General features: G+C 34.8%; 2 protein-coding genes across 3 annotated transcripts; one reads left to right on the plus strand and one right to left on the minus strand.

The window, feature by feature from the left end:
- The first annotated feature begins 14,022 nt into the window (after nt 1-14,022).
- Nucleotides 14,023-15,321, plus strand: LOC132037886 (heavy metal-associated isoprenylated plant protein 32-like). The gene is made up of 3 exons (XM_059428524.1): nt 14,023-14,236; nt 14,359-14,434; nt 14,773-15,321. The coding sequence occupies exons 1-3, from the start codon at nt 14,183-14,185 to the stop codon at nt 15,162-15,164; spliced, it is 522 nt and encodes a 173-aa protein (XP_059284507.1). The 5' UTR covers nt 14,023-14,182; the 3' UTR covers nt 15,165-15,321.
- A 1,035-nt stretch (nt 15,322-16,356) lies between these two features.
- LOC132036756 (cytokinin riboside 5'-monophosphate phosphoribohydrolase LOG4) lies at nt 16,357-23,434 on the minus strand. 2 transcript variants are annotated; one of them, XM_059427136.1, is made up of 4 exons: nt 23,160-23,434; nt 17,903-18,031; nt 17,396-17,580; nt 16,357-16,877 (listed from the first exon to the last, which is right to left on the minus strand). In XM_059427136.1, exons 1-4 carry the CDS (start codon nt 23,355-23,357, stop codon nt 16,502-16,504), a joined length of 888 nt encoding a protein of 295 aa, XP_059283119.1. In that variant the 5' UTR covers nt 23,358-23,434; the 3' UTR covers nt 16,357-16,501. The 2 variants fall into 2 exon arrangements, with proteins under 2 accessions (XP_059283119.1, XP_059283118.1); XM_059427135.1 differs by having other exon boundaries at nt 16,357-16,892; nt 23,160-23,432.
- Between the last annotated feature and the right edge of the window lie 333 nt (nt 23,435-23,767).

Consider the following 23,767-nt stretch of genomic DNA (forward strand, 5'->3'; position numbering starts at 1 on the left):
AAATTTTTTTTTCCAGGTGAAGGGCAATATAAATATTAATTCTTGATGATTACAGTTTGCGGCCATCTTAACTATTCAATCAGGTCATCGTTTTCTGAAAGAAAGCTAACTTGATCATTCGATAATTTTGTTGCTCTAAAACAGCAATTCAAGATCTCAGGGGAAAGAAAGAAATTAACTATCCAAAGTTTGGTACAGAGTAATACCGCTCACTGTTATCTTCACTATCTGGTAAATTTGTTCCTTCACATATCTATTTGTTTATTTATGTATTTGTAATATGCATCACGAATTTTCTATTGTGGTGGCGATTTTCTAGATCGTTCTCAGTTTTTTTTAATCTCTTTTGAACTTTGAAACTAAACCTTCCGATCATGATATTTAAGTCTAAGTTTCCAATTTGAATTTTTTGACATTTTGGCTGGGGTTACTAGATTTTGGTGATTCTGGAGGTTCTAAATGGGCAATGGAAAGCAAAAAAACCTAAAAGCTTCTTGCTGTGCCATTGTTTGAACTTTATGACAATGTTTTATTCTCTGTTGCATTATAATTTATTTACCCAAGTAGAGTCAGAGCACACTGCTGATCCTTTGAGTTGCTGGATTAGGAGAGGTGGAAGCAAAATTCAAAAGAAATGGCGGAAAGAGAGGAATGGTAGATGTTTTGAGGATAGGTGTAATTCCAAAGTTAAATGGAATTGTATCATATTCTTGCTTTTTTGGTGTAAAAAGAAATGTATAGATGATGCTGAAAAGATGGTAGATCTTTTGGGCTCTTTGTAATCTTCCTCTCCTTTCTCTGTAATTCTCTTTTGGGTTGCCAGGAATACAACATTACCAGTTTTTATAAAAAGAAAAATATAGGTTTTGTTTCTATTCCAGATTACTCCAGTAACCGATCTGTCAAATGCAAAATTTATACATTGTTCTCTTAATTCTTGAAATGTTACAATGTCAAATATTGGAATTCAAAATGGCAAATTGTTCTTTCTTTAAAACTAAGGAATCAAGCTCATATGAAAATAAGAGGATTCATCCTATGAACCAATTCAATTTCCACAAAAAGGAATCACATTCTCATTCTCAAGGTACATTCTAAAATATGTGTATTTCCTTAAACAATGGAGACACTACCAATTAACCATCCAAATATTTAGAGAAAATAGGTGAGCATATCCCTCTACAATTTAGAGGTTTTACTGTCTTAAGTTCTTTCAACAAATAAGAAAAACTTGAAAAATATTTAGGTCAGAGCTTTGATCTCTGCATTTTTAGCATGATTCCGGTCATGTCTTTGAAAAATAGTCCATGTTCTGGAGTTTCAAATATCACAAGTTATTTCACTTGTGGAATTTATATCTCCAAGACAATGACTATTTTCAATTACAAAAGTTAAAGAGTGACTATTTGTGAATTTTTCCCTAGCTAACATCTCTCTAATGCTTTAGTCTATTTGTTACAAAAGCTGTATATCCCCGTTCCAAAACGTCAACTTATGCAACATAAGGCCAAAAAAAGTGTGTATTACGGCTCTCTATTCATAAAATAAAGAGTTCTTTTTGAAGTAATGCTAACGCATGTATGAATGAAGTGCATGTACGGCAAAGTAACTACCTTATAAACTACTTTTAGCCATCATAAATTTCAGTAAATACAGGAGACAATGAAATGAAGACTGCAACATCAATAACTTGTACACTTATAAGTTGCTTTTGATTGCCAGATATGATCAATACCACAATTGAGGAAAGCAACCTCTTAGGAAGATAACAGAATCTGTCTGTCTTTATGTAGTGTTTTATACTTTCTCCTCCGTTACTACAGAGCTATTTAGCTTTGCAACCTTGTTTTAACACCCATGCATGCTTTCATAAGTTAACATCCAAACTAATACGAAATATACCATAATTTTTAGGCCAAACCCATCGACAGACACTTGTGGTCGTCCACTTTTTTCACTTGAGCACCTAAAGTGCTCCTTGTTCCATTTAGACACTTCAGGTTGACACTTCCTGTTCCACTGAGACACTTTTTGTACTATCAGTCAAATATATCGAGTGAGTGTAATACAGTCGCCGATGACGTGTCAAAACAGCGAATTAAATGAAGACACGTGGCATATATACTAAAAATAATTATTAAAGAATAAAATATGAGTAGAAAAATTATTTTAAAACTATTTAATATTTTTTTAATCAAAACTTTAAAACTAATTAGTAAATTAAAAAAAGGAACAAAAAAAAAAAAAAAAAAAAAAAAAAACTATTTTCACCCCCTCCCATCTAACCCCTCCGTCCTCCACCTGCCATTCCCCCAACCTCACCTTCTTCCTCCATGTCTCCATGTCTTTTTTTCCTTACAGATTCATTTCATTTTCAACGATGATTAATTTATCAAGCAAGCAATTCCAAAGAAAATACAGCAAACCCAGATGAATGGCTATTGCGGGGAAAATTTCTGATTGAAATATTTGAAATTTCACCTTCAAGCTTCATATGAGCTTCAATGGAGTTCTATGAGTTTTCAAGTTCAATCTTAGCAATATTTCAGTTGGTTTTAGCATCGAGTTAGTTCAAACACAACTCCACTTTAGTTTCAGATTCGACAAGCAATACAACTCCAAAACTAATACTCAAGTCGAAGCTCCGTCGGCCAACAATGGCGGATTTAATTTTTTGCCCGACAAATGCTTCAAACCCGATGTAGCTTTCATATTTTCAGCTGTGATTGAACAATTTCGAGCTTACAAACATCAGAATCAGCTAACATCAACAAACAGACCCAAAATCTGAGAATCGAAGCCAAACCAAAATTTCAAACTCAAGCTTAGACTCCAACAATGTCTTTCAAATTTTCGCTCAAATTAAGGAACGATCACGGTTTTCAGCTCTAAATAATTGTTACTCGAAGATTTAAACCCAGATCCAAGAAACTCCATCTCATCAACTTCCAATCAGATTTTTCAACGCTGATAATAATTTATCTTCAAGTTCAGATTTTCAGTCACCCAGTCGAGTTTCAAAGAAAGACCAATGATTTAAAATTGCAGAACCAAAACTCGTGCAATGGACTAGACAAGACCAATACTGATAGATTATTCTGTAATTTTCTAATGATTTTTTTTTTTTTTTTTTTGATGTAAAAGAAAGAAAAAATGAAGAAGAAAAGAAAGAGAAAAGGAAGAAGAAAATTAAAAAAATGCGTTTTTTTAGGTCTTCACGCTCCTATTTGCTGTGCAATTCACCCAAATTGGCAGGTCAACAAAAAGTGTTTAAATGACACAGTCTAGCCCCACCTGAAGTGTCTAAATGAAACAAGGGGCACTTTAGGTGCTCAAGTGAAAGAAGTGGACGACCATAGGTGTCTGTAGATGGGTTTGGCCTAATTTTTAAGCACCACTGTTAACCACTACACATGTTGTCACATCTATACGTAACCTTAGGGAAACATCAAAAATATTCTAAAATATAGAAAGGAGATGGAAGCCCCAGAACAACTACATCCTACAACTGTTACTACATATTGGGCTTACTTTATTACTACTTACTACTCAGTTTGTAGACTTGTAGCATATCCGTATATCACAAACATAAGTTTATTAGGTCACTAACAACAATGGTTGTGGCAATGCCTTGTGTAATGACTAATGAAACAAAAGAGTATCAAAAATTTTATCCATCGTTTGCTGGACAGGGGAAGATTAATATACAAGCCCAACTTATTGACTGTTTGAGCTACCCACCATTATTAACTTCCCCTACAAAAAGACATCTCACAAACTGTGTATACACTTTTCTGAAAACGACAAAATCCAATTTTTCCAATACAACCTCGAGGGTCCAATTGCCTAATAGTCCGTAAAGTAACATTAATACACCAAATTTCAACAGCCCAACCTCTCCATGCCGCCTAATTACAATAACTACCCCTCGATCCAAAACTAGTAAGCATCAACTATATGAATATATTCATCCCGCTCCCTTTGGCCCCGTTTCATTCCAATACAAGAAAAGTTACACTATACCAAAAGGGGACAAGAACATACAAATAAAAAAATACAGGCAACAAGTTTCTATCCTAGATTACAGATAGACTGAAATGTTACAATGTCAAACATACACTTATAGCATAACACAGTTAAAACTAAAATTAGGCGACAAAAAACACCAGAATCAGGAATGAAACTCCAATGAATTCTGAGGCTTTCTCAATGGCCTCGGGTTCACTTATGAAGTTTATTTTGAGATTTGGTTGTCGTTTCTTCACCGAAACTACACCTTGGTTGTAAATCCGTGTTGCATAACTAATGTATGATCTGAAATTAGGATTAGACACTGCCCGATTTTTAATTATTTTAGCAAGCTTTTATGTTGATGGATCAAAATGTGCCTTGAGATATGACCCAACATATAACAACCTTGGACCTAACTCTCACCCCAAAAGCTAGCTATTAAGGTGGGAGAGCCCAAGGCTATTTAAATCCACATAAACACATTATGCCCACCAATGTGGGACATAACAAACCACCACGCTCAGCCGACGGTTGTGCGCTAGACATTACTAGCCCTGGGCGAACACTGCCATACCGGCGTCACCATCCAAGGCACAACAGACATGAAGGGAGGTGGGTGGCTCTGATACCATTTGTAACAACCTTGGACCTAACTCTCGCCCCAAAAGCTAGCTATTAAGGTGGGAGAGCCCAAGGCTATTTGAATCCACATAAGCACATTATGCCCACCAATGTGGGACATAACACAACACCATTGCAAAATTTATGAAGGGTTTATAATCAGGGTTTATGATGGGTTTATAATCGAAGTGGCCACATACAGTAGGTTTATAATCATTGTGCGGGGTTTATAATCGCAATGGCCACATACAGTAGGGCTTATAATCGTTGGGCGAATGAGGTGAGAGAACTTTGGATGGGGTTTGATTTTTGGGAAAAAGGTCAAAAATAACCCCTACCTTCATAAATTAGCTACTTTTATCCCAAGTTGAGGCCAAATCTAGCCCTCACATTACAAGTTGGAGCCAAATATACCCCTACTATTTGCAAAGTATTCAAAAATACCCATTGTATATGGTAAAAATCGCTATGATGAAATTGAGTCAGTCCAGCGAAAGGTCGGGATAAATTGGGAACATGGATGTCAAGTTGGGACACCGGTCCGGGTTCGATGATAAGGAGTCAGCAAGGTCCGAGATGAGGTCAGTCCGGGAGCCGAGATGATGCCAGTTAGCCTCAACACGAGAAATCCATGACAGACTGAATTTCTCGCCACCAGATACGCCGTCCGTTATGCTACAGCCGAGGAGACGCCAGTTAGCGTCAATGCGAGAAATCCGGCCTGCCTTTCGGTACCTTCGGACCATTGGCGCCGCCAGCTACAGTAAATACATTTTCACCTTTTTACCTTATTTAGGGGAACATTAGGGTATTGCCTTGTAATATAAATAGGGGTAAAGCCTCATCAGTGAGAGGATTCTACTTTTTTGGCACACAAACTCTATAACACTCATTGTTCAAAGTTATAAGCTATACACTTGTTCAGTTCGGTCAAGAGGCAAGAGAGCTTGGCACCGGACAAATTTTTCAGTGGGATTATTGTTACACCCCATATCTAAGAACTAAGGTTAGACTCATATCATTAGAGTTTTAGTGGAAAAATTAAAGGTTTGAACGTTTTGCAAAAAGGGTTGATAGGCCTACTTCGGGCAGTAATAACTCTTTGATTAGTTGGAAATTTGGGAAAGTACCCTCAATGAAAGTTGTAGTACATAAAAATAGCTTTCTAACGATATAAGGACCGGGCCAATCAGAGATCGGAGCAAGGAGATATGATCGTCTCAATATGGCTAATAGTAAGGCATTTAAAAGTCTATAGAATCGGCTAAGTTTTTGATACGTCTGCCTTCCAGTCGAATTTCGTGAAAATCCGTTGGGAATTTGAGGAAATTTAAAACATGAAAGTTGTAGCCCTTTGAAATATCTTTCCAAAGGTATATTATGAGCCTTGAACAGAGCTATATACAAGAAGTTATGCCTATTTTACCGAACACTGCACAAAACCGACACACATCGCTTCTCGGGGCGCGTGAGGGCGCGTGAGAGCGCGTGCGATGGCCCCGCTTCGCGGGCCAATCGCGCAACTCTGAGTAGTTACCTGCAGAATGTTGCGCGATTCACCCGCATCGCGGACCCATCGCGAAACAGGTCGATTTCGGGTCAAAAGTTGGATTTCGCGTTTTAAGTTATATTTAACCTTGGAGTTTATTTTCCTAACAACCCTAGTCACGAAAAATCACCCTAAAGTCAGAAGGAACAAGTTCCAAGCCTCAAGAACCATACAAGGTAAGTTTTATCATGATCCTAGGTTGAATTCAAGTCCCTAATCTCTTTCTAACGTGAGTAAACCCTTATAATCCATAGAGTTGTGATTGGAACATTATCGTTGGATGTGGAAACCCTAGAACCCAAATTCAAGAGGATTGAACGTCAAAAAGGTAATGCTTCTACACTCTAATCATTCATAATAGTGAATTGATGAGTTCTTGGGAGAATAGTAAATGAGTTTAGTAAAGAGAATTACACGAACTATAGTAGGGTTTTGGATTGTTGACTTGAGATTGTTAGAATCATATGGGTGATGGAGAATGATGTTAATTACACCGAATTAAGATTATAGAATCACCTAGAAGTAATAGAATGGGAATTGGGTGAATAAATCACCATTAATGAAGGTTGTGGAGCTTCATGCCCACCAAGTATTTGATAAAATGCTTAGATGATCAAAGCACGAATATTGTTGCTAATATAGAACCCCTATGACCTGTATTGCTATAGATTAAAGTCGAAGGGATTGAAGGACACTGTGATACGCTCAAAAGCAGGAAGTCAAGGTATGTAGGCACTATCCACGTGTGGGAACATCCTTGTTCTTCCCCCATGTTTCGATATTCCATGATTACACACCATGTTTTAGGATTCTAGGTATATTCATGATAAACCCTAGACACTTGAACCACGATGTATATTATATGGTCGGATTACAATTCCGTTTAATTAGTCTTAATTTACTATTTTGGTGATTGAGACTCGATCCGTAATCTATGAAACCCGTGACTTGTATCCCATGGGTTCTATAACGTAAGATATGAGATGTTGTGCTTATTTCCATGAAAAGCTTGTATATATATTTATATATGTATTTATTTTCATGTACCCGTGTTCATGTCGAAGACTCGAAATCATGTCTTCGGTTATTTTCATGTTCGGGAGTTGTATTAATACGAGAAGGCTCGAGATAGCCGAAACTACGTATGCCAACGTAGGATAAGGATCGCTCCGCCCGATTAGGGACGATTCCTTCATATTTTCCCCATTGAGGATTTTGGATCCATTCGTATCTGTTCGTGTCTCGTGCCCGGCAAGGTACGAGATGGGCTTAGAGCGATCGGGCCGAGATCGGATTCCACGTTTCTCCCCGTGGTGGTTCATGTCGGTATTCTGATTATTTCGTACTTACGGTACTATGTTTATGTTCGGTTCGGTATTCGGTTTCGGTTTCAATCTCGTGTTTATATGTCATGTGCACGCTACCTTCTCTCATTGTGTTTACATACTAGTACATTCAAAAGTACTAACGTCCCCCGTTTATTGCCTTGGGGCACTGCATTTCACGATGCGGTGCGACTTACGGGACGACACGCGCTCGGTAGGGCCGACTCTCGTATCGGCTTTGGGTGAGCCCCGTTCTCTTCGGGGTTTAGTCGGTTGTTTACTTTATGTCATTGATGCATTAAAGGTATCGGGGGCCTTGTCCGGCCAAGTACGTTTTATGTTCGGACTCGTACTAGAGGTTTCATAGACTAGACAAGTCGGTTGGGTCATGTTGGACTTTCGAGTCGACTAGCCATTTTGGCACAATTATCGTATTATCCGCGCTTTTGTTTTTAAACAAGTATTTCATAATTACTATGACGTCGTATGTTTTCTTAAAGCCCATCGTGTTTCATATTATATTTTCGCTCATGTATGCCTCATGATGATGATTCAGCAAGCCATGTGGTTCACTCGGTCACGTCACGCAATCGGTGCACCGAGTGCGTGCCGTGTTACGCCCAGGCCATGGTTCGGGGCGTGACAATTATTCATAATACAGGCTATCATTCTCTTTGTCTGTTATATTCGATTGATTGTTATTTCTTGTTTCATTACGTTAACAACTAATCAAAACACGTATCCTTTAAATCGCGTACAAATTCAATTGTTACCTTTTTAGGGGTAAACACCCATCATTTCTAACATATTCTTACATAAGCAAGCCTAGTCATTAGAGTTGGATGACATGGACGTCACATGACATTTAACTTATTATATGTGGTGCCTGCGCGGCAATTTATTTAAAAACTATTTGGAAATTATTTTTTCTAAAAACAAATCTGGAAAAAATTACTTTTATTAAAAATATGATTTTTTATTTTATTTTATAAAACCTGTCTCTTAAAAAAATATTTTGAAAAATTGGATTTTTTTATTAAAAAATCTGCAAAATGTTTTTTTTTTAAATCATTTTTTTCAGATTTTTAAACAAATTAATCCAGATTTTAAAAAAAAAAAATCCAGGACACTTTTAAAAAAAAAAAACTTTACATTTTTTGCATTAAAAAAAAAATCATTTTGATATACCCCTCTACTTTAGTTTATTAGTCAACTTTTCCCTCCGTTAGCGAAAGTGGTCAAATATACCCTCACGTTAATAAAGTGTACACTAGTAACCTTAAGTGGACGGAAATCCCCAATTTAGCTAAAATTAACCTTCTATCTATCTATCTATCTATCTATCTATATTATTTTAAAAGCATGAATATAAATATTGGTTGACCAAAATATCTTTCAAATATTGAACGACTTTTATACCCTTTTAAATTAAAATATGTCATCACAAAAAGAATAGAATATTGGATAAAATTGTAATATTCAGCGCTTACAGTAAAGGAGTTTGAAACCAACCAAAAAAAATGATGAGATGTTGGATAATAAAATTTTAAAACGTCACTACCTAAAAACAGGAATCTGATGTCAACTCAAATAAATAATAGAATCCCTATAAAATTATGTTCTAAAATGTAGGAATCAATTACTACCACTATAGAAAGCAACTATACGGATATACCTACTGGTACTTAGCTTTAAGTGGGTGATTATTTTTGTCCTCCCAAACGAAAACATTACCACTATATATAAAGGGTTATGTGACTACATTAAGTTAAATGTGCATCTTGAAGTTTTTTTGCATCTCTCTAATAGCTAAATATACATTTAAGTGTACGATGTCTTGATAAATTTAAGGGGCTACTTACGTATTAAGCTTAAATTTTTATTACAGATATCAACAACAACATATCCAGTATAATCCCATAAGTGATGTCTAAAGTGTACGCAAACCTTATCCCTGCATTGAGAGTGTACACATATCCCGTCTTCATTTTTTTGCTCTCACTAAATAAAAATCATTTGCTTGGCAAAAAGTGGATTATTCTCCTTTGTTTTTTTCAGCCAGATCCTTTTTTTCTATATAATATGAGTAGATGCGAGAACTTATCATAAGATGGTGTCTGCCATGCCCAATGTAATACGCAGTGATTGAATTTTATGGTGGGGTGCGAAAATAAATTTCATTCTACCGGAAACAACCTCCCACTAAAACAGGGGTAAGGGTCAGAATACATTCTACCTTCCCCATATTTCACTTGTGAGATTACACTAGGTTTGTTGTTGTTGGTTTCTTCCCTTTTAAGTGGATATCATTTTCCTTCACGATTATTTCAACTCTTAATCTCATATCATTACTTTAACCAACACCAACTCATTATTATCAATCTTTAATACCCAAAATTTTCATCAAAACACTATTTGATTGGCTATCTTTGATAAATCAAAAAATACTTTCCACTTTGCAATCAAACATCGAAAATTATTTTCAAGCAAATATTTTCTTGAAAATAAGTCATTTCTTTGAAAACATTTTTCAAAAAGTAACGTTCGCCCTACCAAACACATCCATATTTAATAAACATTCCATCTTGTGTTTTTTTTTTTTAAATTATTTCTTACGCTCCTCTTATGCATCCATTATTATTTTGGTACATAGTAGTTAGTGAACGCTATTTTTATTCCGTTGCTGACTTTTTTTTTATGGTCTCATCATATTTTACCCATGTCATAGCTACATAAAATGAAGGGTAGTCAGTTGAACACCCTTCATCAGAAAATCATATTGTATATATAGAAAAATATATCGTGTCTGCCACGGTGGACCCCACGGCCTACCTCCGCCACCACCACTGCTGCCACTTGCGCCTTATTCCATGGCTGCCCCGCCACCACCGCCGTATTATGAATCGGATTATAGAGGTGGTCATATAAGTAATTGCAATGCTATGTAATAACGTCAGTGTAAAGGATTTTTATATTAATTAGTGCACTTATTATAGCTAGTTGTTATAGATTTTACTAAATTATAATTGCATACTCGATATGAAGAGTTATTTGTTGATGTAAGTTTATTTAGTTGGATTTTTTACAATATTTTGTTAATCTTCTTTTAGTTGTCTTATTTAATTTTATTTAATCACTATGATCTTTTTACATGTTCATGAACTTGAATTTCGCATAACTATTTCTGATTCAAGCTTTTGCATTCTAGTAATTAAAATTGGGATTCCATTAAAGGCAAAATTAATGAAAATCAGTAGCACAACGCCTGTTCTTTTCACTTGTTTTTTCAACTTTAACTTCTAATACTATGTTTTTTTTTTCAAATTTCAACTGAATATTATTTAAACGCCTACTTAAGGATCGTTTGGTTCACATACCAGTTATATGAGCAAAAGAATATAGGCAGGAAACCAAAAAAAAAAAAAAAAAGTGGTGTAAAACATATTGGTCGTCCTTATATTTTGGCCATACTTTGACAATATAAGTAATGTAAATCTTTTAATTATTCGTAGAAGCGAATATAATCTCGAATATTGAAACATAGTACGTCTAACACTTGTATTAGATTTCATGGAATATTGCCCCCTTACAGAATCTTTCAAGGTATTTTATTTATATTAAAGTAAAATCAAAGCACTTTGGCCTGTAGCAAATCAAGTTCATCAATCAATGAGAGGCTTGGAGAATTCTTTTTTTCTTTTTCTGCAACTTTGAGTACCGGAAGAAGAATATGAGATAAATCATATATTAAGTTATACTGCTAGTGCTAAAATATTTAAATTGTCAATGTATAAAAACTATCCTTTGCAAAATATTAAGAGTGGCTAGATTCTTCTCTCTCTCTTTTTTTTTTGAAATATAAGTTAGAATCCAATTCTCTAACATGAAGATTCTTCTGGATATCTTTTTCTTTTCTTGGTTATATCTCATTATATAAACAAGGTTTGTACAATAACTTAAAATAAATGACGCAAATCTTTTTCTTCTAGAGGAAGATTATTTTTCGTTTTTTAACCCCTTAATTGAGGGCATCTTTTAGCTCACTACTAAAATGGAAGGGGGGAAAATCCGTCTAGGCACAAAAATAAGTTATGGGGAAGAAAAACTAGCCTTTTAATAACAATGATATCTTCCGAGAATTTCAGTTATATTAATTGATACGATACAAAATGTTAAAGAAGATCTTTAACTTGGGCTCCAACTTCCAATCAACCTTTTTTGGGGAATTGACACGTTATACCCACTTCCACAAACAATTGGCATTTCTTTGACCCATTTTTTATTTAGCAAAAACAAGCCTGATAATATTGGCATTTAGGCATTCAAATTGTTTTTTTTCCTTTTTCTTGTTTCGTACAATAATGTATTTTCCTTGTTTACCTCCGGGAGTTACATGCAAACTTTGATTTTTTTCTTCCATTTAATAAGCAAAGTTTCATGATAGAGTTTTATATTACTTTACGTTTTTCTTAGTAAGTAAAACTTATAACTTCTAAGCAGCCGTAAATGAGTTTGTTATTAAAGAGTATTCAAATAAAAGTAATTTGAAAACATTTATTCACAAAATATTTTTCTTCCACTTTGAATTTTGGAATATATTTGATGGTTATAGTTTTGCAAATTTAATGCATAGTTGATATTTTTATCCTTTTTATACATAATAAATATACACATTGTCTAATAGTATAATAATTAGAATGTATACATAGTATTTCACATTATATATCGTATACATAGTACTTCACAATACATATCAGAATGTATACATGGTATTTCACACTATATATAAGAATGTATACATGATACTTTACAATATATACCAGAATGTATACATGGTACTCTTCTTCTCTATCGAATTCACAAAATGTACACGTGATACTCTTCTTCTCTATCAAATTCCTAGAATGTATGCATGGTACTCTTCTTCTCTATCGAATTGTCGTAATCCCGTAATGTATACATTACCATGTATACATGGTACTTGATCTTCTTCTATATCGAATTTTCAAAATATATACATGATAATGAATACATGGTACTTTACAATATACATCAAATTCACAATATATACCAAAATGTATACACAATACTCTTCTTCTATATCGAAATCCCAAAATGTATATATGGTAATGTATACATGGTACTCGATCTTCTTCTATACTAATAAAACAAATGTATATACCAATTTGTTAGATGAATAGAGACAAATGTATACAAATATATTAGATGAATACAAACCAATGTATACAATTTATTATTCTAGTTATACATCAGACCAGTATGTATGCTAATAATATGTATACATATTATCCCAGCCATACATACTAGTATTATCTCATATATTTTTTTAAACTATGTATACTAATTATTGCAAAGTATGAAATGTATTTTGATAGAATAGCTGTTTTAATTAAAAATATATTAAAACAGAGAGAAATATGGCTACCGATCGATGAAGAACTCGAAAAACATTTATGAAAAAAAAGCAAATAGAAAATAAAAAATCCTAGTGGAGGCATCACGAAAGTGTCTATTCTAAAAACTATTGAAGAAAAAAAAAAATTGAAGAAAATAGAAAAGAAGACGTGTTCTTTTTTTCCCATAAAAAGTTGAGTTAAAAAATTAAATATATAGAGTAGATAGGGAAGAAAAAGGAGAGAGAATAAATGTTTTGAAAAGTATGGAGAAGATTACGAAACAATTTTAGGAGAATATATAATGAAAGAGGGGGAAAATGGTAGGAGAGAGAATTGTATGTTCAGCTATTTTCAAGGGCTGATTTATGGATAATGGGATACAAATTATAATGACCCAAAACGTGTGAAAATGGCTATTCATTATCAACTTCTTAAACCACAGCTATTTTATGCCAAATATTTGTGGAAGTGGGTATACCGTGTCAATTCCCCCCATTTTTTCCAAGTCACATATAATGGGTAAATACCTATTCATAATTTTTATTCATAATTTTTATATCAAATCAAATAGTTTTAGTAACAGTTAAAAGATAAAGTGAGTATAAATATTACTTAATCATGATATATTAAGTGTGAAATTTGTATAAGAAACACACGTGCTTTGCATTCATTAATTAATGTAAATATCGGTTGCAGGTAAATTCCTACGTATTCATGTTCACTAGTAACAATTTTATTTGTTGTAATTGGTTTAAAAGTAGCTTGGTCGGGTTCAAGTAGTTGGAATGGTTAACTTTTTGGTAGGAAGCGCTTTATGATCTCTTTAGTCGGCCAACATGGTGCGACTCTTTTAATATGTCGGGTCATGATGTTTTGGATACCCGATAATTAAAAAAAGATATTGTACAGAGTTATTTACGTTTTAGTCCTTATTCATACTTTTTAGATAGTATATTTTATACTCTCACGAAATACGTTCTAGTCCTTATTCATACTTTTTAGATAGTATATTTTATACTCTCACGAAATGTCTGGTTGTATATTCAATGTTTTTCTATACGAATCTTGGAAATTATTTAGTTATGTGGATAAAGAAAATCCCAAATCTTATTTCCATTTAAAGAGAAAATCCCAAATCTTATTTCCTTTAAAGAATGATAATGCTATTGTCTTATAAATATCTTCCAATATTCTTGCTTTCTCTTACAAACAACACTAGCTAATCTTCATCATTTGAGTGTTTATGTATCATCAATACAATGTCTTTCTCTACAACGGAACTTCAATTCATGATGCAAAGTTATCCATTCATGGTAAATACACAAAAAAAAAAAAAAAAAAAAAAGTCTTTTTTCCCTCATTTTTATGTTCATTTTCTTTTATTTGTTTTTTTTTTTTTTTTTTTTCACTCTTTCAATGTTAAACCTTTAAACAGACTTGCATTTTGAGGGTGAATAATCGCACTTCAGGATGGCAAAAAACCGTGGCCAAAGTCTTCAAAAATGTTTACGGTAAATTTACACTTCTTTTTCTATTTATGTTTTAATAGCACATTTTCGATATTCTTCTTCGAGTTTAAGCTCTACGCACGGACATGGTATGGATTTTTTACATCATAACGTTAAGTTGACCTCTAACAGTATGTAACTTGAAATGATAATCTGGAAAATATGGTAACTATTTGTTATAGTTTTTTATGTTGTTAGTGCATGTACCTTAAATTCGTCCACACAGAGACGGATGGAACCACGAAATATCAATATATATAGGGTCAAATTGAAATTATGATTTGCCTCGGGTGATATTTTTTATATTTCCTTTCATGTTTTTGTTCTTTATTTTGTTTCAGGTATCACAAATTGTAGAATGAATGGAGATGGGATGATTGAAGTGTCAGGAAATATTGATCCAAAAGTACTTCTAAAAAGGCTAGCAAAAGCAGGGAAAAAAGCAGAATTATATCGGTTTCAATTTGGTGAATGTTCAAGCAATCTTTTTATTAATCAATCTGATTATTATGGACAATTAGGATATTATTATGGAGGACAATTAGATGGTCGATATCTTCATTACGGAGATATTAATCCTCAATTAAAGCAAAGCTCCAAGAAAAAATTCCAATATTTAGATAATGACACCAAATATGAATGCACCGTAGCAGCACAGGCACGGGAACGCCGCCGTCGGGCTACGGTGGCGTCAGCGGCTGATGAAGGTGTCTCCGGTTGCTGTTTGATGTGATACACAGTTGATGGTTATGAATTGTTATGCTATATTTTTTTGTTTTTGCTAATAATTATTAGTGAAAATAGAGCATGAGTGAAAGCATGTATATCTTGTTTTTAATTTGATGATGATACTTGATATCGTTGGATTTCATTTCTTGATTAACTTTTGTTGTTAGTATTAAAGTTGAGTCATACGCAAGCTTGTTTTTTATTCCAATTAATTTTTCACATGACTCGACCCTCCAATCTATCTGTTGATACCATTGAGCAAACATTACTTACCCGTGACACAAGTTTAGGTTTTTGATTTTATCCACTAACTGTTAAAAAAAAAAATGTTGTTTAAATTTGTCACAAGTTACTTACTCTCCGGTTCAAATACTAACTCATACTTACTGCTGAGAATTATATAGACTTTTTGTTTTTAATCCCTTCCACCAGGAGCAACCCCCTCTTGTGTCATATACATGGCTCTAACCAACCTAATAATGTATAAAAAGTTTACTCCCTATAAAAGTTAAGCCGTCAAGTTTAATCGAAGTAATTAGGTTTGCGAGCTGCGATAAATCAATTATTTTTAGCTTCGGGAATATCGGATAACTCTACATCAATAACAGGCTCTTTTCTTTTCAATCATGAGAAATTATACTATGGCTTTTTCATGCTAGGCACTCAGATCTACTATAATTAGTGTATTAATACTTGATTGATTCAAATTCATTCTTGCTAACGGCCCTTGCCCCTAAAATGGCTTATTCTATTTGCTATATATACGAGGAGAAGAAGAGAAGATTAAAGTAGGTGACATTAGTGAAATCTTTTTCAACTCCGTCGAATGGTTTCACTCCTCTTTTCAAAATACTTCAATTGGTACATGCAAGAGATATGCTAATTTAGCAACCCTTTATTTAAGTTTTGAGAGTCAAATTCTCATCAATATGAGTCAAGGGAATGAACGCCTGCCCTTGGATGTCCATATAAAGAACACGGCGAGCATAAATAGCCACTAGTCCTCCAATAAATTAAACGTATGTGTACTAAAAATCAGGTAATTAATAGTCTCAATAATATGATCCTTAGTATTCATACCTACATAACGAACCAAACGACCCGTAAATGTACCTGTGATGGTAACTGAATTGAGTTTCCTACTAGCATTTTATGGTTAGAAGAAAGTCACACTCCGCACTTTGGTTTAATGTTGATCTCAGGATGTATGTTCAACTTCAGTAAAAAGACATGTTACAGCATGACCAGAAATGGCAACCAAAGAGGGCAGAAAAAGAAGTAGGAAGTGCTGATGAAACAAAAAAGCTTGAACTTTTTCCCATAGCTGATGGATGATAACTGTCAAGATACACTTCTATATTCTGATGATTCAGAATCTTTTCTACTGATCTCTATAGGAGAGAGACCATAAAATTCAGCCAAGTAATCCAAAGCTTCAGAGTTGTTGTTACAAACTTTCCACAATGATGCAACCTCACCCTTAGACACAGTCCCCCACTTCTCACAATCATTGAGGAACTCCAGCAAATTGGAATAAAATGAGTCGTAGTTCATTAGAAGCAAGGGAACAGGAAGTAGAGATCCAATCCGTTCAAGCTGAATCAAAGCCATGATCTCAAAAACCTCGTCGAGGGTACCAATTCCTCCCGGAAGTGCAACAACAGCTGTCCTTTCTGAGCTTCGACATCTCACAACAGCATCCACTAACCCGTGTTTCCTTGCGGAGAAAAATCTGAGTATAATACAATTGATGAACACAAGAAGCTACAAGGGGTCGTTTGGTTGCTGGTTAGGAAGTGAATTACTCATGTAATAAACTAGCATCGTGTTTGGTAACATTTTAATCGTTATGTATAAAGTTCGGCATACCAAGTACGGTGTTTGGTTACCAGCTTATAATCCCGCATAACGAATACATGTATAAGTTATGAGGAACTCAAGTATATAATTTTATGCAGGAGTCATGCAGAATTTAGTTATTCATGTATTAGTTACTCCATCTTCTACCCTGCATAAAATAATACTTGAGTTCCTCATAACTTTAACATGTATAAGTTATGCGGGATTATAAGCTAGTAACCAAACACCGTACTTTGTATGCCTAATTTTATACATAACGATTAAAATGTTACCAAACACGATGCTAGTTTATTACATGAGTAATTCACTTCCTAACCAGCAACCAAACGACCCATAAGAACATAAGAAAAATTATGCATTTGATGTTGTCCTTACCTGCATGTAAGATAACTTTCTGATGGTAAGTATGAGTGAAAATTTGTAGCCGTCCATTCCCCTGCTTCTCTACCTATCTTGAACCCGCCAACGGGCTTCCCTGCTTGTAGAGCACCTTGCGTGGCAGCATCCATTAAGCCCGGCCCAGCCCCTGACCAAGTTGTACAATCTAAGAGGTCTGCAATCTGCCGAACAAGCAGTATTTACAAAACCAAGCTGACGAAGAAATCTTTCGAAACTACAATGTAGTAAAGCTTGTACATTCCTCTCAAATAGTATTTATCTTTAGATACAAGCTCACCTTTTTCTATGTTGCTCGGACTCCACAAAAGTGTTGCCGCACCCGTGTGGATCCTCCATAATTGCCCTACTTTTGGAGAATCCGACACACACCCGTTGACATTTTTGAAGAGTCCGAGCAACATAGCTTTCTTTTCTTATTCTCCTTCGTGTTTATTCTTTCCTTTTCTATTTCTTTAGTCCTAAACTTGGAGAAAGTTGACTAACCTTGCTCCCCAATTCAAAGGTTTTATCATAGTGAGGATGTCCAGGGCCCATCCTTGAAGATCCCAAATACACAATACCCCGACCAAGCCTGCGTATTAATTCATAGCATTGCTCAATCTCTTTCTTGACCTGCATTTTCAATAGATTGTTACTTTAGGAAAACTTTAAAACTAGGTATGTTGGGTAACCAAGATGCAGTAAAAGTAATGTGTGAAATTTTAAGCAATACATCTGAAAGAGATGTGAATCCCTCTCATTCTCCTCATCCACAAATCATATATCAAGGCAATCAGATACAGAAAACTGTGCGTTAAAAACTCAGATATTTAACAATTCACATAGAGTAAATGTCATTGAAAGTAACCAAACATAATTTAGCAACTGATTGCTATAGCTAAAATGTGTGGCTAACCTACTGCCGATTGAAAGAGAGGGCGGGGACATTAGAATTTTGCTTGGTAATTTCTGCAGTAGTTGTTTCTCCAATGGAAAGGAACGCATTGCTGACGAATTCTGCTACATCACTTGTAAGCACAGGACTCTCAAGTTTCCACCGCTGATTGGTTAAATATAGACATGGTGCATAGCTTTTCATACAGGTTCTCAAGTCTAATGAATCATTGTCCATGCTGAGATATTCAGCTGTTAAGCTTCATACATCAGCAAGTGATAAAGAAAGATAGGTAATAAGAGTATCAGTTTCTTTTGAGCCGAAAATCAAATGGGCTGTTATATCACACAGCTATTCTTAGCAAGCAAGCCATCTTTTTGGTTTATCTGCATGTCCTTAGCACTTATGCTAGAAGAATTACAAAGAATCCTTACTTATGAAGTTTGTGTAGCGAAATTAAAAGTTAGGGAAAAGGGTCAAAAATACCCCTCTACTTTGGAAAAAGGGCTAAAAATATCCTCCAAACTTATTTTGGGTCAAAAATACCCCTCCCATCCTTAAAGTTTTCAAATATACCCTTGTCTTGACGGAAATTATCTCCCAAAATAACCCGAAATCATTTTTGAAACCCGCTCCATCATTTAAACCCGACCCAACTAAATAATAACCCATAAGATCCCCCTATTCCCCCAATACGTAGGTTTGAAGTTTGAGGGAATTGAGAGAATAAGGGGATCTTATGGGTTATTATTTAGTTGGATGGGGTTTAAATGATGGAACGTGTTTAAATAATGATTTCGGGTTATTTTGGAAGATAATTTCATTCAAGACAGGGGTATATTTGAAAACTTTAAGGATGAGAGGGGTATTTTTGACCCAAAATAAGTTCGGAGGATATTTTTAGCCCTTTTTCCAAAGTAGAGGGGTATTTTTGACCCTTTTCCCTAAAAGTTATTATATTGACACTGCCCCAGAAAAAAAGGATGCAAATCACAGCAATTTGACCACTTGCACCTCAATATTTTTTCCTTATACTTTAATCTTTTATTTTTCTGGCATGGTTTATTTTTAATTAAAATTTATCATCACATATGGAATGGGGTTGCTAAGGGCAGAATAAACTAATGAAAGAATGGATTAGATATACACAACTTATATCTGCTTGTCGTGATATAGCACTTGTCAATTATTTAGTCCAAAGTGAGCTGCATTATGTATCTTCATATAATAACTGAGGGAAAAGAAGAGAGAATTTCGCTAATCTCGGAACAAATTTATATAGGGAGCTCATAGTGGTGTTTCACATTGAAATTTTCCAGATTCCCTTTGTCATTGTCAGAAAAAGAAGCATTCTTTGGAAATTGAGAAAAATAGGAGACCCAATCTGGACAGTTGTGAAGCCTAAGGTCATTTTAGCTTATTGATCTTCCAGTATGCTAGTTTGAACAAATTTCAACCGTTACACTTCTCCCTAGTTGCTTAGCATATACTATCTAGTTCACCGCTGTCAACCTATATGCCTTCCTTTGAAGCAATCCATAGTTTTTACTCATTATAAATATCATTAAATGGTATAACCTTAACATGGAAGTTATGCATTAAAGTAATGCTTAGGAGTATAATATTAGCTTTTTTGCTCTAGCAAGACAGCTATTATTTTTTCTATGCTGACACTGAAGCAATTGCTTAAACATCTAGATGTCTCAGATTCGCATTTCCCTTTTACAACATAAGAGGGATGACCTTACTACAAAGCCCTTCAGAGTTGAGATATCCTCCCTGCCTATCACTATAGTACAACAACAACAACAACAACAACCCAGTGAAATCCCACAACGTGAGGTCTGGGGAGGGTAGAGTGTACGCGGAGACGACTCCTACCAAGGTAGGACGGCTGTTTACGAAAGACCCTCGGCTCAATAGAAAGCATAAAAGCATAAAAAAGAGGTCGAGATAAGGCCAAGAGATTCAAAGCGATATGGAAATGCAAATCACTAAAGCGACTAAGCCATGATGAAGCAACGATTTGTAAGGTAGCGATTAGCTATCACGGATAAAATAAGACAATCAAAATACGGGATAACAAATAGTAGCGAGGAAATCAAAGCACAAGAACTTATATCGCGATAATGTGACTACTAATATGAAAGGATAAACGTTACTATCTACTGAGCCTTACACCCTAATCCGAGTCCTCCATACCTCACTATCTAAGGTCATGTCCCTCGGTAATCGCTGCGCCATATCGTCTAATCACCTCTCCCCAATACCGGCCTACCCCTACCTCTTCGAAACCATTCATGGCCAACCTCTCACGTCTCCCGCACTCTGGGCATCCGTGTCTCTCTCTTCACATGTCCAAACCATCTCGGTCTCGTTTCTCGCATCTTGCTTCCACCGAGGCCACTCTACCTTGTCCGGATAGCCTCATTCCTAATCTGTCCTCTGGTGTGCCCACACATCCATCTCAACATTCTCATCTCGCAACTTTCATCTTTTCGAACGTGAGAGATCTGAATCGCGCCAACACTCCGCCCCATATAACATAGTCGGTCGACCACCACTTTGTAACTTGCCCGCAAGTTGTGGTGGCACCTTTATCACATAGCACTCGGAAGCAAGCCTCATTTCATCCATCACCCCTAATACGATGTGTGACATCATCGTCAATCTCCCCACTGCCTTGTAAAATAGACCCAAGATACTTGAAACTACTTGTAAAATAGACCCTATCACTATAGTAAAGACTCAAAATTCTCAAGCCATCTAAAATGACATATCAGTCATCACATGCATACTCAACCTTGTACTGCTTGCTACTTCTATTTGGACAAGGTGGAAGAAGGTGGAAGAGAATTACATCAAGGAATGATGAAATGTAGAAAACAAATTCACTGATCTAAAATTGTAGCATCAACCTACATCTTGAAAATGAAATCTCAGATAATGATTTACTGTTCTTTGTTTTCTCCAAGGCAACAAGCACATAGCCTCTTGTGTTCAGGATTCTCAAACAGCAATAAGAGCCAGAATTGAATATAAACATATATATTTCCCACTTCAAAATCCTGAGTCAGCATCTTTGTGTAAAATGATATCATACTGTCCTCAAATTCGAAAATTTAATGCCAAATTCTATCTTCACTCTAATCTAAGAGGACATACAACATCCAAAGTTACACAAAAAAAAAAATCGTTTTGACAAGTTACAAAGTTGGAAACTTCACCCAATTTTTACTTAAATTTACACAAAATGCGACAAAATGAAGCATATGCAGCAGCTAACTAGATAACCGAGTAAGAATTTTTCCTTTTTCATTTGGACAAGTTCCAAAGTTGAAAACTTCACTCAATATGTACTTAAATTTACACAAAATGCGACCAAATGAAGCATACACAGCAGCTAAATAGATAACTAAGATGGAATTTTTCCTTTTCACGTTTTGACAAGTTCCAAAGATGGAAACTTTCACCCAATTTTTACTTAAATATACACAAACTGCGATGAAATGAAGCATATGCAGCAGCTAAATAATAACTGTTTTGGAATTTTTTCTTTTTTCAAGTTTCGACAAGTTCCAAAGCTGGGAACTTTCACCCAATTTTTACTTAAATTTACACAAATTGCAATGAAATGAAGCATTTGCAGCAGCTATATAGATAACTAAGATGGAATTTTTTCTTTTCATGTTTTGACAAGTTCCAAAGTTGGAAACTTCACCCAATTTTTTACCTAAATTTACACAAATTGCGAAGAACTGAAGCATGTGCAGCAAGATAACTAAGTTGGAATTTTTGTTCTTCATACGTTTTGACAAGTTCCAAAACTGGAAACTTTCACCCAATTTTACTTTTAATTTACACAAATTGCGACGAAACTAAGCATTTGCAGCAGCTAAGCAGACAACTAAGACCAACCCAAACAGAAGAAACAAGAAATGAGGTCTTAAAATTTTACCCCACTAGGACTTTTTCTTTCTTCAAAATCAATTGATACATTCTTGCAGCAAAATGACATTCTTGATTGGTACTTGAGCTTAATATAACAGGACATAAAACACCCAAAGTTGGGATTTTTTCCTTTTACATTTCTACAAGTTGGAAACTTCACCCAATATTTAATTTAATTTACACAAATTGCAAAGAAATGAAGCAGATGCAGCAGCTAAGTAGATAACTAAAACAAACCCAAACAGAAGAACAAGAAATGGGTTCTTAATTTTTATCTCATTAGGACGTGTTCTTTCTTTAAAATCAATTGATTCATTGTTGCAGCAAAATGACTTTCTTGATTGGTACTTGAGCTTAATATAACAGGACATAAAACATCCAAAGTTGGAATTTTTTCTTTTTACGTTTCTACAAGTTGGAAACTTCATCCAATTCAACAACAACTACAACATACCTAGTGAAATCTCATAATGTGGGGTCTGGGGAGGGTAAAGTGTAGGCAGACCTTACCCTTACCTTCTTGTTTCCGAAAGACCCTCGGCTCAAGGGAAAACATGACAAACAAGATCAGATAAGGACAAGCAGTTTAAAAGCAGTATGAAAATGAAGCTAACGAAAGTAAAAAAGCCATGATAAAGCAGTCTGAAAAAAAAAAAAAAAAAAAAAGGAGCAGTAGCTGCCACATATTAGTAAGATAACTGAAGCACAAGAAACAACAGCTATTAGCAGGAATCAAAGGACAATAAACTATAGAGCAGAACTGCGACTACTAGTACTAAAGGAAGGAAACTTCATCCAATATTTAATTTAATTTACACAAAATTGCAAAGAAATGAAGCATATGCAGCAGCTAAGTAGACAGTTAAAACAACCACAAACAGAATAACAAGAAATGGGGTCTCAAAATTAACTTACCTCATTAGGACTTGTTCTTTCTTCAAAATCAATTGATTCATTATTGCAGCAAAATGACTTTCTTGATTGGTACTTGAGCTTCGGCGAATAAATATTAAAACCCCATGTTTCTTTTCGCATTGAAGAACCCAAAATTAAGTCTTTCTGATGAAAGCTTCTTAGAACCATTGAAGTGGGATTAACTGCAGCAAACCCCATTTCCAAGATGCTCGTATGGTACTGAGCTCTTGCATAGAAATAGGGGGAGGAGGTCTAATTTGAATGTATCATATTTTTTGTTTTATTGTATATAAGTGTAAATTTGTAATAATAAGAGTTTTATTTCAAGTAAAATTTAGTGATAAAAATTAAAATTAACTTATTGCAGATAAATATGTAAAACAAAAGTTAATGTTTGAGAAATATAGGGAAAAGAGTAAAAGTTACCTCTCTACCTTGGAAAAATGGTTTAAAATATTCTCGTTATGAATTTAGGTAAAAAATATCCCTCCTGTCATTAAAGTTTTCAAATATATCTTTGTCTTAACGGAAATCCCTAAATTTCCCAAAATGACCCGATTTCATTTTTTAAACCCGCTTCATCTAAACCCGACCCAACTAAATAAAAA

This window comes from Lycium ferocissimum, chromosome 11 (genome assembly GCF_029784015.1).
Source record: "Lycium ferocissimum isolate CSIRO_LF1 chromosome 11, AGI_CSIRO_Lferr_CH_V1, whole genome shotgun sequence".
Classification (NCBI taxonomy): Eukaryota; Viridiplantae; Streptophyta; class Magnoliopsida; order Solanales; family Solanaceae; genus Lycium; species Lycium ferocissimum.